Raw genomic sequence first — 16,859 nt, 5'->3', positions numbered from 1 at the left:
CAGCAGTCATTCTATTCTACATCTATTCTCACCGATCAAATAAGACTTTGGCGGGACAAGAATTCGCTTTGGCGGCCGCCAAAAAAATTCAACGCAGAAAAACCCCTGAAGAATTCTGATAAGAAATGAAAAGCTACACACTCCATCAATTAGGGTTAAAACAACTGTTACCAAACATAACATGCTCGAAACCTAGCATCTTCCAAAATAATAATCACTGCAATAATTATCCAGTCAAAGACTCTTAAGCATTTGCATATTTAAATCCAAACAGCGACTTTATGTTTTGGCTGGGCAGTGTATACTGTATTTCTATTTAGTATCATATTGTTATATTTACTGCTGATCTGGTTGGACAATTTAACATATTTTTTTTTATATAGTGTATAAAGTGCTACAAAAACTAATGTCATTTAATGTAGAAAAAACAACATCATCATTAAAGAAATCTGTGCAGAGAACATGCACAGATTCCCATGCCTTCTGAACAGACACAGAGTTGATATAACTGATAAAAACACCATTTCAAAGTCATTTCCTTTGGTTGACTAATTTCAGGGTTTTAAACTAAATGCAAGTGTCTGCAGCAGATGCTAACATGTGATTGGCAGTGCAAAAAACATTTTGTGTGCAGCCTCATCCACAAAACAGGCGTTTTAATAGTGGACCAATGAGAATACACAAATCGTTGTAAAAATATGGATGCTGGGTTTATTGATTGAATCATCAGAACCCATTTGCATTCACTTCTTTACATTTATTCATAGTAAAAAAAAATCCACAGGGGTCCAACACGGCAGGGATGGCGGAGGGAGGAAGGGCGTGTCGTGTCCTCTTCAGAGTCACATTCTTATCATCTCATGCTCAAAGTTCCTCTTTGACCCATTTACAAGTCTAAATCATGTGCTGGTATCAGACATGGACGTCTCCAGCATCATGTTCTCATGCATGTCGCATTCTAAGAGGAAGCGCTGGAAAGCATCGGTTTGTTTGTCGGCGTTAAAAGATGGCGTTTCCAGGCACACGTTCACCTCTTCTACGGGTTGTGCTCTGCTCTCATTGCCGTCGGTAGAAGTGTTGAGCATCTTCATCAGCGCGGGCGTCCCAAGGGTCTTTCTCACCTTGTCTTTAATGTCAGTTCCTGCAAAACAAGATAAGCTTACGAGCTGCAAGGACACTTTGAATCTGCAAGGTTACAAAGCACGTGGATGGTCGTCTTACCAATGTAAGCATCCGAATCGCTGATATACATCTCAATGCAGTGGCCCAGCATGGTTACGGAAAATGTGTCGTCCCTTTTAAGACCAAGTGCCTAAAGAAGGAGTTTATAACTCATAATTGATTGAGAAAACTGACCAACAATACAGAACTATGATTGTTATATATTCTCACAGTGTGAAAGTAGTCAATGGCGCTCTCGAAATCTCCCATGAGGCTGTGAACGTAACCGATGGCTGAGTAAGTAGAGGCGTTCTGTGGGATGAGGACCAGCGCTTGCCTGTGGTATTCGAGAGCCTGGTCGTATTTCCTACACAAACAACATGAAAGCAATCACTGACCTGATTTTTGTCGACTGCGTCAGATAAACAACTAGACAAGCTCACTACAGACGCAGTGAAAATTATTCTCAACCACTGGAATCAAGAAGTTTAAACATTGCACTTTATTATTGAATGTTCTTCAAATATTTAGTATGGGAGGCTGGGACTAATTTGCAATTCTGTACAACAAATCTCTAGCAACTTCACAATAGATGATTGTTAAAGAAAACCAGTTGTGCATTTCCTGAATGAAAATACCTGATGAAGAACGTTGTTAAAGTTGGATGTGTGCTTAGGTTTCAGGTTTTATTTCTGAAATGCTCAGTTCTGCTCAATATATGTCTCATTTTCGGATTTGGCTATAAATGATTAAATACTTGGGAGAAAAAAAACAAAACCAATTCAGTATTCAAATATTGCAATGGTGTCGTTACACTAGATTTGGAATTCTGAACATTCTATCAATAAAATTGGGAAGTTTTCAAAATTAAATCGTTTAATCTTAAGTTTTTATCTTAATAAAATAAATAAATAGCACTAAAAATGATCTACAAAACTTTGAATGCAGTTCTGTTTTGAGATGAATTCATTGCGGAAGTTTGTAGTTAGGGTTTCAGGACAAATCACTATATCGATACAGTCCAAACAAACAAAGAAACATAAAAGAAATAATTAAACAGCCATTTAGAAATAAAGAATCATGAGTGGAATGATCTTCAAGTGTGAATTGCGAGCCCTTTGATATTCAGTGCGTGGACATGCATAATTCATCAAACACTAGAGTGACAGAACAAAATAAGCACTCTGTTGTGTATCTTGTTTTTTCCACTTTAATAGAGGAGGGAAGCAATGTGACCATGCCGCCCAATTCATGCTCTTCATTTAAATACCACTCGAGACAATTTTAGAAACAGGCACTTTTAAGTCACAATTATAGGTTAGTGCACACTACGGCCCAGATCCCGCCTATTTTAACTGGGATATAATGAGGTACTTAAGCTGCAATAATTGGCAATATGCATATTTGTATACAATACCGTCACTATTTTTTTTAATATTTTTGAAATAAGTATTTTATGCTCACCAAGGCTATATTTGTTTGATCAAGTAAAAAAAAAAAAGTAAAACAATAAAAAATGACTTGTGCTTTCAAACGATTAAAAATATTTAATCGCGATTAATCGCATTAATGTCATAGTTAGCTCGTGATTAATCTCACATTTTTATCTATTCTAAATGTCCCTTGATTTCTTTTTGTCCCTTTATTTTCCCTCATTTGAATGCTCTTATCAACATGGAAAAGTGGATCGGCTTGCTTTGTGCAAATGTTTTTTTATTGAAAACAACATTGGCATATACTGTAGTGTTCAATTTCACACTAACATTCTCACTTGGAGCAAATAATCACATCAGAGCATTCGCATCAGCTTTGTTCTTGGCCGTCAAGTGGTATTTCAGACTGGACGTGCTGTGATGATAGCTCAGTTCACAATGACAAAACACACAGTTCACTTTGGTATTGTCAATGGAACCATTTGGCAACTTTTTAAAAGTAAACTTTCCATTCAGAATCTTATTGGCATCCATTTCGGCGTCTCGCGCTCGCCATCCACTCAAAACATAACGTTAGCCTACTACTCTTTGGCTGGCTCGCAAGCCCAAACAAGTGTGTGCCTGTTGTTTTGTTTACGGTCTAGCTAGATCCGGTGTGGTGTTGAAGTTTTTCTAACGCTACTAGTTGTTGCAACAGCATGTGAAAATGGGTTTGCGTTAACGCCGTTAATAACGCGTTTAACTGACAGCACTAAAAATTACTGTTTTCTATTTTAATGTATTTTAAAATGTAATTTATTCCTGTGATAGCAAAGCTTCACTGTCACATGATCCTTCAGAAATCATTCTAATATGGGTTATTTCACCCCAAAATGAAAATTCTGTCATAATTTACTCAGCCTCAAGTTGTCACAAACCTGTATAAATCTCTTTGTTCTGCTAAACACAAAGGAAGATATTTTGAAGAATGTTGGTAACCAAACAGATCTCGGGCCCCTCGGGCTCTAAATCTGCTAGCATTCTTCAAAATGTATTTTTTTGTGTTCAGCAAAACAAAGAAATTAATACAGGTTTGGGACAGCTTGAGGCTGAGTAAATTATGACAGAATTTTCATTTTGGGGTGAACTATCCCTTTAAAAAACATTTCTTATTATTATTAATATTAAATATTTTTGTGTAAACCATGATACTTTTTTCAGGATTCTTTGATGAATACAAAGTTTATAAAAATAAAAACAGCATTTATTTGAAATAGAAATCTTTTGTAAAATTATAAAATGTCTTTACTGTCACTTCAACAGAATGTGTCCTTGCTGAATAAAAACAAAATATTCTTACGGACCCTTAAACATTTGAGTGGTAGTTTAGTTTTTTTTTTTTTTTTTTTAAACTGGGGAAAAAACAACTAAAACTAAAATGTACTGTAAAATCAGAATTCTTTCAACTTACTTCAATTTTCGACACACATGACCCAAATTGTTTAAGAGCGGCTCCCATTTGTCGACTGTGACCTGGAGAGAAATAATTCATTAAGACAGAACAATTTACAAGGGTATTTTTTCTTACCATGTACCATCAAACAATTTGTAAGTGAATACAAGAATCTTTGTATATTGGAAATTTGGAATTTTCATTGTTTCATGAGTTGACCGATACACCCAGGAACATAAAAGTATGTCATACTGAACAAGCTGCACTTCACTCCATCTATTCTGATTAAGGTCTATTCAGATAAAAAACAAGTAGAAAAGCAACTAGATCATAGAAGCAAGAGGGTGGTTACCTCATTTCCAATGGCTTTGATCTTGTCCATAGCATCTAGAAACAACTTCTCGGCTGTTTTATAACTGCAACAATGCAAAGCGCTCATCAGTAAAACCACTAACCACTGATGTACATAGTGTGACTTTTTTTTGATCACTTACTCTCCATTTTGGAAGGCAACCACAGCTACCTCATGTATGACAAAGGGGTCTTCAGGGGCAATGCTGAGGGCCTGGCTAAAGAAACGTTCTGCCAGCTTGGGGTTGTTAGTGAGTCCATACTCCAGACCAATGTAAAGCATGGGCAGGTGACATCTGCTCAAACAGGAAGCCAGAAAGTTTTTTTTATAGCCTCATGGCTTTACCCAATTTCATAATACACAAGTCATATAAGAGAGGCAAATATTCTTGTCCTAATTTAATTGTCACAAGCACTGTAGGTCTACAAACCCTTTCATAAGCTGGGCAGCGGTGAAGTAAGCAGCCATGGCCTGATCGTGCTCGCTCTCCACAGCAAACGAGTGACCGTATGCTATCCATGCCGGTCCGTATGTGCGCTCAAGCGTGGTGGCTTTACTGTGGAAGGGAATTTTGGTGTTAACCACAAGTTTCGTCGACAGATTTACTGTCATCATTATGAAACCTTTCCCAGATTTACCACAAAAACATGTTTGCTGAAAATGACCCGGGGCTTGATTTCTGCAGTTTCAGCACTAAAACGTTTCTCCATTTATGTAATAGGGCAAAAGGTTACAATACTTAAATTTTAATTCACTCTTTTGGCATTTTTTTCAAGATATAAGTGACTTCCTGAGTAAGCAACGTATATTAGAAATCATTAAATGATCATTTCAGTAAGATTTTTCTAATGTTTTTGTGCTTATGCTCATCAATGCTGCATTTTTAAAATCAGAAATACAGTATAAAAAGTAACACTTTGAAATATTATTGCCATTTAAAATAACTTTTCTAGATTTTTAAATGTAATTTATTCCTGTGATGCCAAAGCTGAATTTTCAGCATCAGTACTCCAGTCTTCAGTGTAACATGATCCTTCAGAAATCATTCTAATATGCTGATTTGGTGCTTAAGAAAATTGTGTTGTGGAAAAATGTGAAAGTTTTGACTGTCACTTTTGATAAATTTAATGCATCCTTGCTGAACAAAACTCTTCATTTCTTTAAAAGAAAGAAAAAAATCTTACTGACCCTAAACTTTGAACTGTAGTGAAAGTCCACAAAGCAACTAAATCCAGTCATACCTGAGATACCGCCTTGCATGTTCGTTTTTATGCCCAACCATGAGGTAGTAACATCCAACAGCAAACCATGAAACCTTGGAGAGGTTCACAGAGAAAGAACTGATAAGAAAACAAATCACTTTGAAACTTAACTGAAACTCATCTTCTGAAAGACAATTTCCTTGTTACTCACTGGATTGCTGGGATACAAATCCACCAGTTTATGAGACAGGTAAAACAACTCTAAAGAGAATATGTATGGTAATTGTTATGATTCCACATTCAAATTCGACACTTAAATTAAACCTGAAATCAATATTAATCTCATACCATTTGCTTTGCTTAGCTCAACGAGGGTTCCTATGTGCACTGGTAAACAGTTGGCATGAAATGGGTCTTTAACCATAACCCTTGAATAAAAAAAACAAACATTAGACGAATTCAACCTTTCCCTAAATGTCAAACCGAGCATTAGATGGCGGTGTTTGCAGACTTACATTGATGTAAGTGAGTAGCACATTTTAAAGTCACAGTTGTAATAATGTCGCTCTGCGAGGGAGACGACAACATCCAAGTTGTCCTGGAGACCGTTGACTATATCTGGGACGACCATCTCGCTAGGTTTGTTATACTGAAAGAGAAGAGTTGCTGATTAGCTCTTCGGTGAGCACTTCAAACCCATTGACTGAATAAACAGGTACTTCAAATTCTCAGAGTAATTTGTGCATGTTCTTTTTTAAACTAAAGAATAACAAAACAAAATCAGGATAAATAATGAACAGCATCTGATCCATGTGATGCTGTAAATGTTGGCTATTTCATATGTAAATCATAGCAAACCCTCTTTGGTACACAAATATTTGAACTTATAAGAACTTATGAGAGTGAAAGGTGGCCCTCTCACCTTCTTTAATTTATTTTCAAAAAGGAAACGCAGCAGTTCCACTTCCTCTTCTGTACACTGTTGACTTAAGGGCAGAGAATCCAAGAAATCTTTTTCTACAACAAGATAACATTTCATTAATTTGAAAGCATTTATTCATTTTATCCACGGTGACTTTCAAGTGATGAAAATGAGGACATTATGACTATAGGTCAGAAAACAAAACACTAAATAAAAATGTAAAGGCATCATTATCTTTCTTATGATTTTATACAATCATTTTTGTTTGGACCACTTACAATGTTAGTTAAGCTTTAAGTGAGTTTACTTACAAACAGGGACTCGAGAATTTCAAACATTGTATGTACATATGAATAGTTTTTCTCACCCTCTTGGGCGGTCAACATGTGATGGGACGTCAAAAGGTCAAAGGCTTCAAAGCAGTAGACGTCCAGTTTCAAGGCCTCTTTGTAGCTAGACGTGGCTAGGGGTCTGTTGTCCATGGCATCATAGATCTTCCCCCGCAGGAGACAGATGGAACTATTGATCTGAGAGAAAAGGCCACAGGGAGTAAAAGATCCAGTCAGCCTCTTATGCCATTCAAATACCCAGTTTGTTTCGAAATAAAACATAATAAACAAAAAAAAAAAAAAAAATAAGGAGTTAGGCTCACTGAGGCAGGAGACATTTCCCATTCCTTTACGGTTTCCCTTGAGCCATTATCCTCCTTTACATTCTTGTCTAATAATCTTTTACTGGCTGCTTCCTCCATGTCCAGTATGTCTAGAGCTTGTTGATATTCTTTGGCGGCATACTGCAGAAAATAATAACAACAATAAAGTACAAATCATTGATTATTTCCTTATTTAAGTTTTAGGAAAAGTGTGGTCTGTTAGCCATAAAATGACACAAATGCCCACGCCTTGCATGTTCATTTATCAAATATTTTGGCAAATCTGATCATGCTTTCAGCTACCAATAAATATAGAACTATTTGCTATATTAACATGTAAAATCCATTCCACAAATTGTCCATCAAAAATACCAACAACATTATTTTTATATATTGTATCATGTATAATATAAATACAATTTGTGGCATTAATGTAAATACTCACGTGACATCTTGCAGCTAGATATTGACAGGCTCCATACAACTGAAAAAAGAAAAAAAGTATGTCATAAATAACAAGAATTGAATACTTCTTCATTAATTCCCTTGAACATTAAGCTGATTTGTTTGCTCCATTCTATTGCATTAATCCACTTGAAACATTTCAGTGATATACATTTGTGTAAATTATTTTACTGGGTTACGTATTTGAAAGACTACAACTTGGAGAACTAAGAATATCTGATACTATTGAAATTACTTCTTTATTTACCCCCCCAAAAAACAAAAGCTCTTACCTTGTCAAGTTTGCGAGATCGGAGCGCATGAGAGGCTCTGTGATACTGTGCTGTCAAATAAAGGCACTGCGCTAACCAATAAATATCTTGAGGATCCTCTATAAGAGATTAAAGAGTTTGTGATTAATCCAATAGACATTTAAGAGTCAAGCTAAATTAATTAAAACAAAATAAGCATTTTATCTATGCTATTTGATAGTATATACATACTGTGTTCAGGAGGATGAAGACACTTACCATGTGATAAGGATGATACTTTGTCAGCCCAGAACAAAGCACTTTGATACTGTTGCTATAAAATAGATCATGCAAAAACAACAGAGGGAAACTACATTTAATTCATATTTTGAGATTTTCGCTATTGAGGAAAAAAAGGACTTTTATTCAGCAATCAACATAATATAACTTAGATGAACTCATTTTGTCACATTAGTGCAGTTTGACGTGCACAAACCCTCATAGATGTTATATTGCGTATCTATTCCTGAGAATAAAATAGCCCAAAACAACATGATGTCATATTTTTGTTATTTAAATGTCATTGAAGAAGCTTTCAAACCTGGTACTAGCATGAAAGTCATCTGGGTAACGTTAGCTTCGTAAATACACAAATTATTGCCTAATTCAGTGTACTAACCATACTTCTTTATTTTTCTATAATATTCCGATAACGTAATGTCATATGATCAGCTTCATACAATCAGAAATTAATAAAATCTAATTTGCTGAGTAAATAAAAGCTAGTGTTCATGCTAAATATGCTGCCTCTGCTTACCTGATCAATGTAGTGTCTCACTCTTTTACGAAGCCTGTCAAGATTCATTGTGATTGTTCTGTTTGTCAAATACAAAAAACTGTCATTCTTGTCAAATGCAATAGATTGAAAATGAGTTTGTAAGACTGATCCTCTGTATGTAGATTGAAGCCCGCGGTTAGCATAAAACGTGTGTTACATTGATACCACTCCGTGGAGAAACAAAGATTTTGTGAAGTTCCGTCATTTTTAACTATTTGTATATGGACTGGAAGTAACAACGCAACAAAAAATACAGATTTCAGTGAAAATACTTTGTTTTTTTTTACAGACTGAGAATATAACATACACATAAACACAAACAATAAAAATACAGCAATACATAAATACACAAGCTCTTAAAACGTCAAACGTAAAGCTTCTTTGGGTTTTAAACACATTGCCGCTCTCTTGTGGTACACAGGGAAATCGCATTGCACAAGTCCATTTCCGCCATTAAAGGACCAAAATAAAAATTCTGTCATCATTTAATCACCCTCATGCTGTCCCAGATCCACAAGGCTTTCTTTCTTCGGTGCAACAGAAATGCGATTTTCAGGCAGAATGGCAGCCTTAAATCTAGTGTTCCTCAGAAGAAAGTCATCAGCTACATAATCATACTGTATTAAATAGCCTAAATTAAGTGAAATAATCAGTTATTTTGAACTTTACTTCAGTTTTAACTGTTCAATCCACTAAATCCGCTAAAACAAAAGATCTGCCTGTGATGTGAAACTCTGAGATTAATTAAAGGATTAAAAAAGCTACAAAAAGTTATATTATTAGCAAAGCTTTGTATATTCCTACACACATTAAGTTCATTATGTATGGAAGCTCAACAGAATGGATGAAAGAAGCATTAGCAATACACAAAAACAGGGAAGATGGCATACGGGTGACCAAGAGGCCAGATACAGTACTGAACGCGCTGCAGAGCATTTTGTCTGACATCAATATTTTCAACACTGCAGATTTGGCACTCTCTTTGGTGAGAAGGAAACCACTCCTGAAAAAGATGAACATTACAGCATGCCTGGTTTTTGCTAGAAGCCATGTGACAAACCTGAAAGCTATTGTGCTTTGTGGTCTGAAGACACTAACATTGTGGTCTGAAGACACTAACATTAACCTCAATGTCCTGAATGTTTGGTGCAAACCAACTACAACCCAAATGCAGTTATCCCTACCATCATGCTCTGGGGTTGCTTTGCAGCAGGATGAATTGCAAAACAATTTGAAGCATTGTGATTTACGAAGTGAGATATTAATATTCTGGAATGATTATTTTGATTCATAAGTGTGTTGAAGTTGTGATACTGAAGGGAGAATGTTTCAAAGTGAAAGCTAGTAAAGCCTCTTGTTGTCAAAGGCTATTATATGAGTCCTGTTAAAGAATAACAGGGTTGTTGTAGATTGAGAAGAAAGTAAAGGGCAATAATTTATTTCTTAACATAAATCTGGTAAACAAAAAAAGGTGTAACACTGAACCGCATTGTTACAAGTTCCGCAACAGGGCAGATGACACGTTTGACTTAAAATCACACAAGAACATGGTATGGAGGCATCTTTTTTAGACCACGCTTTTCTTTCATATGTCTCGTATTTCATATAATAAAACATTACTGATAATACATTTCTCTCTGTACATACTGCTGCAGTATACAGTATTTTACAACTGTAACAATAGTGCTGGTGTTGCGAGCCGCATGCTGTGCTGCCCATGAACGTCTGGCTTAAAATGCTGACATGATCAGCATCAAGTCCTGCATGAGATACACACCCAGACAGATGGGTACATAATCTAAAACAAAACTGGAGAGACTATTCCATAATTCAGACTGTAAGGAGTGGGTAGGCAATGAGGACTCTGCCCTATAGAGTGACACTGATTGCTATGGAGATGAGGTACTAGGTTCAAAGATATCCACCCAAAATCTCCAAGGGTTTCGGGCTAGAAATGAGTAGCCAGTGCAAATATAGCTGGCCATGTGCATTTGATGGCTCTATCAGAAATCTTGAGTCTCGTGCTCTTGTCCTTCCCGTGGGGTGTGTGGAAGTCTGAGACGCATTTTCCATCCTGTTTTCCTTTTGCAAAGCTTGTCGGGTTCAAGTGTTTCTCTTAGTTCTCTCTTATTATGCTTACAAGTCTTTAAAAAAACTACAAAGTCAATGAGGCGACCAAGGTGCGAGTTCTCGCCCGATGGTAGCATTACTATACAGTTTTGCGTTTTGATCCTGTCACGATTGGCCGAGCATATTCCACAAAGTCATCAATGAGAACAGGCCATGCTCCTGAAACAAAACAGGAGGTCACATGATTAAAATCCATCATAATCTATGAATAGGCAGCCAATTTACAGTATAACTTCAAAAATACAAGAACCAACCACTAAAAATTCAGTCAGCAGCACATTAGCTCACAAAACACAACAAAAATGGATGATGTGTCTCACCTTCTTCATCATAGTTTGACATGTCATCTGCAATCATGTTGCCGAAATCCAGAAGCAAGTTCCACGTGTCTTTGGGAATTGATCGTTTATGATGCTCCTGCGCAAAATAAGGGCAGAGACTAGAGAAGCATCTAAATTAATTGCTAAAGGAAATTATTCCACTATGTGGTTAATGTGTTGCGTAGCAGCCAGAAAGCCCATTTTAATTTGTATTGAGTGCTAAAGAGGGTCAAAAGTCCAATGCTGCTATGACTTACCAATAAAAATCTGTTCCAGAGGTCTAGGAACTTAAAACGTCCAGCCAGAACCAAGTTCCAATATGCTACTGCCATCTCTAAATCTGTAATGGAAAAAGACAGTTAACCCAATAACATAGACGACTGTTTATTCAGAGTTAAGAGACACAAAAATGCAGAAAGAAAAAATATTATGGTGCCATTACCTAAACCTTTTTGTCCAGGATTCTTGGCAAAGTTGAAGGTGAACTGATAAAAATCTTTAAACTTTCCGATGTCTTTCAGATCCTGTTCTAATCGGGGCAGAAGAGCTCGAAGTTTCTCTGGACTGTCACAGCTGAAGAAGAAATTCAACGTTTAGGCTCATCATTAGTCAGTCTAATCACTGGCTCATATCCATGTCAATCATACACACAGATGTATATTAAACTTGCTGCTAGCGATTTAAACCTGACTTCCATTCTGACAATTTCAACTACAGCTTCACTTAGCAAATCCAAACATGCAAAATCATTTGAGAGACATCAAACTTTTCAATTGGGACCATTCTTCTGTGGTTATTAGAGCCGAGGACTGTCACAGAAACTATTTCAGTGATTCTGTCAGGTGGTGGGACATTTTATGTGTAACATTCCAAAACCTTTCATTATTACAGAATGATAATCCCAGCCGCCACACAACCCAAATATTGTCAAAATAATGACTAAATAAATTAATGATTTCATAGCCCACCCCAGTTCTGTCATTCCATCAATGAACTCCTTTTTGCTGAATTCACACTGTGTTGCTGCACGGAATTTCCATGCCACAACCAGAACACTGATGCTCGCTGGATCCAAATTGAGGTCATCACAGAACTGTTGAATTCCATCAATCCCAATCTTATTCTCATCCTGGGGATCTGAGGGAGAATAAAAAAAACATCTAGGTTACTTAAAAAATAGTGTTAGTTCAGCAAAACAAACATTTTTGCGAGGAATTCAACATTTAAAGGTGCACAGAGAAAGTTTTTCTTTAGGTTTCGCTGGCTCTTCTTCATCCCAGTGGTTTGGGCTTTATAATAACACATGAATGCGTGAAGTTTGTTTATGAAGGTCCAGATATTTTTTTCTTCGCTCTGTGGTGTGTGCGACCTCGACCTGCAGGTCTTGTTTCATTGCTCTAACAGGAACAGCTTGTTAAGACATTTTGTTTTTACACTCAAACATACATTTTATTCTATTACGTTTTTTTTTTTTTGGTTAAAGTTGCAATGATAGATATTTTCTTCTATATTGTGAGGAACATCCGAGTGAAAAAAAAAAAGAAAGTGCGGTGGGGACTTTACAGTTTACAGTCGACTGTAAGAGCCGGGGTTTATGAGGACGAAATTATTCGAGAAGCCTGCCATAAGTCACCAGAAAAGTTATGGCATTTTGAAGAGAAAAAAAAAACATAAGCATGGATGCATTTTTCACAATAAGATCATTAAGATGCACTTAGAAAATATATAGGGATTATTTCCATTTCATGCTGACTTTAAGCACTGGATAAGACCTATATAAAGTAAAGTTGTGTTTTTTATTATTAGTAACTCAGTGGAACTGCATGACACAGCTGGTCGCGTGATCTCAAAATGACAGCCCCCATGAGGGTGTAACCCACTCTGTGTAGAAAACTAAAATAGCTTTACATTTAAATCATAGGAAAAAGTAATAGAAAAAAAATAAAAAGTATCCATTTCTTTATGGGTAAGCCTTTTTTAACGAGTAAAAAAAAATCAGCTTTAAGCATGCAATGGTACTCTCAGGCACAGAACAGAAGGCATAAAAAATATCAGAATTAGAAAAACTCACCTTTATATCGATTGTAAAGCTGCTCCAGCTTTTTTCGGTCCACCGAGCTTTTCATGGATTCCTTGTGGTACAAATCTGGGTTCTGAAAGTAGTTGTCCGTGGCCACCTCTAGTTTCCAGTCATTTTGAGTGAGGCAGTATACGGCGGTCTTCTCCCCGGCTTGAGTGAAGGACATGAACTGCCGTACCTTGTCCTTTTGGGAGGATTTTAGCTTATGCTGTGTGGACACAAAAGATATGCCCTCAGACATGAACTCAGACAGACGGAGGAATACACTCAGCAGTGTGTACAAACAGAAAGAGACACAAACAAACATACAGAGAGAAAAAATTGCAAACATTCAGGCACAAAACTAAAGCTGACAACCGTAAACAAAGCGTTGAGCAAACGTCCAGACCAATGTGTCAATACAAAAGGACATTCTACCGGTTATAGCAAGTTCGTTTGAAGCACCAAGCATGTGAGGACCTGTGACAGGCCACTTGCTCTTGGCATGTAATATGAGATGGCAAGCTCAGGGCGGCCAGTGCAAAACAACCAGGTTACCCCACAGTTATTTCCATCGATGCACAGTAAGCTGTTTTTACTCTAGTTCTTTAAATAAGTTCAAAAGAACAATTTTGACGAGGCCATCACAAGACATGGAACCAGAACACACTGTGCAAAAAGTTTGATAGCCCACTCAAGACGTGTTTAGAGGGAATTACAATCTGGTAGCTAACCAGGCTACTATTGAGGGCTGGGTTAAAAAGGCAGGGCTAAAAGACTGACGTTTGAAATTTCATGGACTGGGTATGGATGACACTTAACCCCCCTGATCTGCTGACATTGACTGCCTGGTTGTTTGGGGTCCCAGAGGCCCCTATTGTATATGTGTAAAATAATAGTAGACATATCAATATCAGTGCGGGTTTTTAACTTGGGGTTTCAATGACACCATAACAGATATCGGCTTTGTCTTGAATGTAAAACAATGAAAACGTGTCATCAGAGTGAAATCTTGTTTAGAATCAGATCGCATGCATTTTGGAAAAGTCTTGACGTTTAACCTGTTCAATGTTAGGTTCGATTTTGATGTATTAAAAAGGGGCTTGGGGTCTCTAAAACCCTCAACAGAACATCAGGGTTAAAGCACAGAATAATATTCATTCTCGTATGTTTTATGCATTACATAGGATATGATTCTAGAACCAAAGCGGAAAGGTACATGCTGAACTCCCTAAATATCAACAACTGACCTTCCTGCACATACAAAACATACACACAATTATGAGCATTCTCGGTGCGACACGCGAAGACAACGACTGGTACAAGACGTGGAATATCTACGTTTGCCGGATCTTCTCCGTCGAACACAGAAGCATAAAACGAAAGCAATATTTTTAAATTCTATGTCACCTACCATTTTATCACCCGCTGTTTGACCAAATTGATACCCAATGCTCCCATGTACGACTGCGCATGCGTGTAGGCATCAAGGGAATGCGCTAGAACTCCAGCGAGTCTGCGCGGTGAAACGGTTAAGTATTGGGAGTTGTAGTTTGTTTAAACCTGCGTTCAGTAGTTCCTTCTGTCTATGATTATACATTTTCAACCAGTGTTGGAAATAACTAATTAAAAGTAGCGACGCTGTTAATCTACATTTAACTACATTTTCTATAGTGTGTAAGTAGTTCAGCTTTTTCTGTTCTCTCGTACGAAATGTGAATGGATCAATTCAAGCGGTTCAAATGATTCACTCGTTTCATTTTAGAGAATCGGTTTGGTCAGACGGCTCATATTTCTGATATGAATCTGCTTCTCTGCTCTGCTCTGTAATGTGCAGCATGACAAATTAGTGGTAGCCTGGCGAAAAATAATCTATTGTAGCCTATGCCTTCTTGATACTTCATAGATTTTTATTTTTATTTTTTAAATAAGTAAAAGGCCTTTTAGTATAATTCTAAAAATATTTAATGATTTTTATTAAATAAACATAAGAACAACTTTTATATTTTTAGTAGCCTTATATTGCAAGATGAATATTCACTTCATGTTAATTCAACATGTTAATTCAACATGCATGTTAAAAAGTATTTGTCAAATACGATACAACAGGCTTTTGAGGAATTTTCTCAATCATCATTGTCACTGCATTATAGGCCTATGTTTTCCCCCATACAGAGCTTTGGTAATGAAACTAAGCATTTAAATAATTGTCTTAAATAACATTATGGCGAGTTAGTGATAAGTGAGATTTATATGCATTTTAAGTAAGTTGTCTGATAGGCCGTTCTCGTTGATTTACTTAAACTATCTTCAATACCTTTTTGCCATAATTAGTATACAACAACAGAACCAATTTTCCTCCTTGATGTATCATATAGGCCATAAAAAAATACAAAACATAAAACACATTTGCTAACTTTGATTTTGTCTAAATATTCAATGTTCTATTTAAAAAAAATGTTTTATTATTATTCGGACCATTATTTCATATGTCTGAATTTAAGGAGATAAACAAACTAGCCTGGGGGGATTAATTAATGTAAAATCTAATAAAAATCATATGGAAAATTCTGAACGTTATGATGCTACTACTGTCATCTCTCAGTAGCACAATCTGCAGACTCTGCCAGCATAATCTAACACTGGTTATGACCTACTTTCGAGCATGTTCAGCTGACCAGTGCAGTATGGCTAAACCTTTGAGTGGATAACATAACAGCGTTGGTTGTTTAGTCTGTACAGAGCAAAACAGACTGATTTGAACATGTATTATAATAATAAATAATAATCATTTGTTACATTTATATAGCACTTTTCTCAGCATTCAAAGTGGTTTATTGAAGGGGGGAATCTCCTCAACCCCCATTTGCACCATCCACCTGGATGTGTTTAAAGTACTATTTGTAATATTTATTCAGGTCTGTTCATATTTCATGTATGTTGAGCATCATGTTACCTGCTGCTCAAAGTGTTTCGGTAACTCTTAATAAACAGACACAAGCATGTGTTGCAAGACCTTCGCTGATTTACACGTGCAGTTATTTGTGAACACAAACAGTGTTTAAAGTCAGGTACATGAACACATTGTGATTCATTGTTGCAATAAAGATTGAATTATGTTTAATACAGTATGTCTCATTTATTAGATGAATATTTTAGAAAATATATAACAAAATTGTATTTATGTTTGGCCTATATTCTATTTTTCAAAGGTAGCAAATCCACCTTCAAAAATGTACAGTATTTAACCTAGATCATTTCTTCAAATTTGCCCACCCAGAGAATGATAGTGACATGAAAATGGTGACACCCTTTTCTGAACTCATCTCCATTTAGTTATCTGTATAAAACATACTGTACAGTCCTGTCTGTGGGGGCAGCATGAATACAGATAAACAGGTCACAGAGTCTGAAACCAAAAACAGCCTTATAACACATAGTTTAAGTACAGTCATACAGCTGATTTATACTTTCAAAATATCGATATATGTTTATGTAACACCAATTACCTCCATTATATGGATTTTAAAAAGGACATAGCCTAGTTGTAAAATATTTAAGGACTTCAAATTACAATATTTTGCAGAATTTGTACTTTACTAGAGTTCTGTTAAACCAAATGCTTGTACTTTTACTCAATTACACTTACAAGGACAAAGTATA

General features: G+C 36.3%; 2 protein-coding genes across 4 annotated transcripts; both read right to left on the bottom strand.

The window, feature by feature from the left end:
- Positions 1–262: 262 nt before the first annotated feature.
- On the bottom strand, positions 263–9,050 carry cdc16 (cell division cycle 16 homolog). Its single transcript, XM_081369315.1, has 18 exons — positions 8,667–9,050; positions 8,129–8,183; positions 7,892–7,989; positions 7,600–7,638; positions 7,155–7,295; positions 6,870–7,029; positions 6,503–6,597; positions 6,096–6,229; positions 5,929–6,008; positions 5,792–5,841; positions 5,620–5,693; positions 4,809–4,934; positions 4,521–4,673; positions 4,379–4,442; positions 4,045–4,106; positions 1,393–1,528; positions 1,222–1,312; positions 263–1,141 (listed from the first exon to the last, which is right to left on the bottom strand). The coding sequence occupies exons 1-18, from the start codon at positions 8,712–8,714 to the stop codon at positions 900–902; spliced, it is 1,848 nt and encodes a 615-aa protein (XP_081225441.1). The 5' UTR covers positions 8,715–9,050; the 3' UTR covers positions 263–899.
- A 1,059-nt stretch (positions 9,051–10,109) lies between these two features.
- Positions 10,110–15,012, bottom strand: dcun1d2a (DCN1, defective in cullin neddylation 1, domain containing 2a). Of its 3 annotated transcripts, none has more exons than XM_081369319.1 (7): positions 14,611–15,012; positions 13,209–13,425; positions 12,106–12,274; positions 11,580–11,710; positions 11,395–11,477; positions 11,138–11,234; positions 10,110–10,976 (listed from the first exon to the last, which is right to left on the bottom strand). In XM_081369319.1, the coding sequence occupies exons 1-7, from the start codon at positions 14,611–14,613 to the stop codon at positions 10,897–10,899; spliced, it is 780 nt and encodes a 259-aa protein (XP_081225445.1). In that variant the 5' UTR covers positions 14,614–15,012; the 3' UTR covers positions 10,110–10,896. The 3 variants fall into 3 exon arrangements, with proteins under 3 accessions (XP_081225445.1, XP_081225446.1, XP_081225444.1); XM_081369320.1 differs by lacking the exon at positions 14,611–15,012 and adding an exon at positions 13,635–13,920; XM_081369318.1 differs by lacking the exon at positions 14,611–15,012 and having other exon boundaries at positions 13,209–13,628.
- Positions 15,013–16,859: the final 1,847 nt, after the last annotated feature.

The sequence above is a fragment of the Scardinius erythrophthalmus genome (assembly GCF_964197995.2).
Source record: "Scardinius erythrophthalmus genome assembly, chromosome: 6".
NCBI lineage: Eukaryota > Metazoa > Chordata > Actinopteri > Cypriniformes > Leuciscidae > Scardinius > Scardinius erythrophthalmus.
The sequence above is the reverse complement of the archived record's forward strand: the minus strand, read 5'-3'. Positions and strand labels throughout refer to the sequence as shown.

Coding starts and splice junctions, on each gene's coding strand:
- cdc16 (XM_081369315.1), bottom strand. CDS start 8,714: ATGAATCTTGACAGGCTTCGTAAAAGAGTGAGACACTACATTGATCAG. Junction 7,639..7,891: donor GATCTCGCAAACTTGACAAG/GTAAGAGCTTTT, acceptor TTCTTTTTTCAG/TTGTATGGAGCCTGTCAATA. Junction 5,694..5,791: donor ATTTGTATCCCAGCAATCCA/GTGAGTAACAAG, acceptor AACCTCTCCAAG/GTTTCATGGTTTGCTGTTGG.
- dcun1d2a (XM_081369318.1), bottom strand. CDS start 13,548: ATGTTTGCAATTTTTTCTCTCTGTATGTTTGTTTGTGTCTCTTTCTGT. Junction 11,478..11,579: donor TCCTGGACAAAAAGGTTTAG/GTAATGGCACCA, acceptor TTTCCATTACAG/ATTTAGAGATGGCAGTAGCA. Junction 11,235..11,394: donor TCTGGAACAGATTTTTATTG/GTAAGTCATAGC, acceptor TATTTTGCGCAG/GAGCATCATAAACGATCAAT.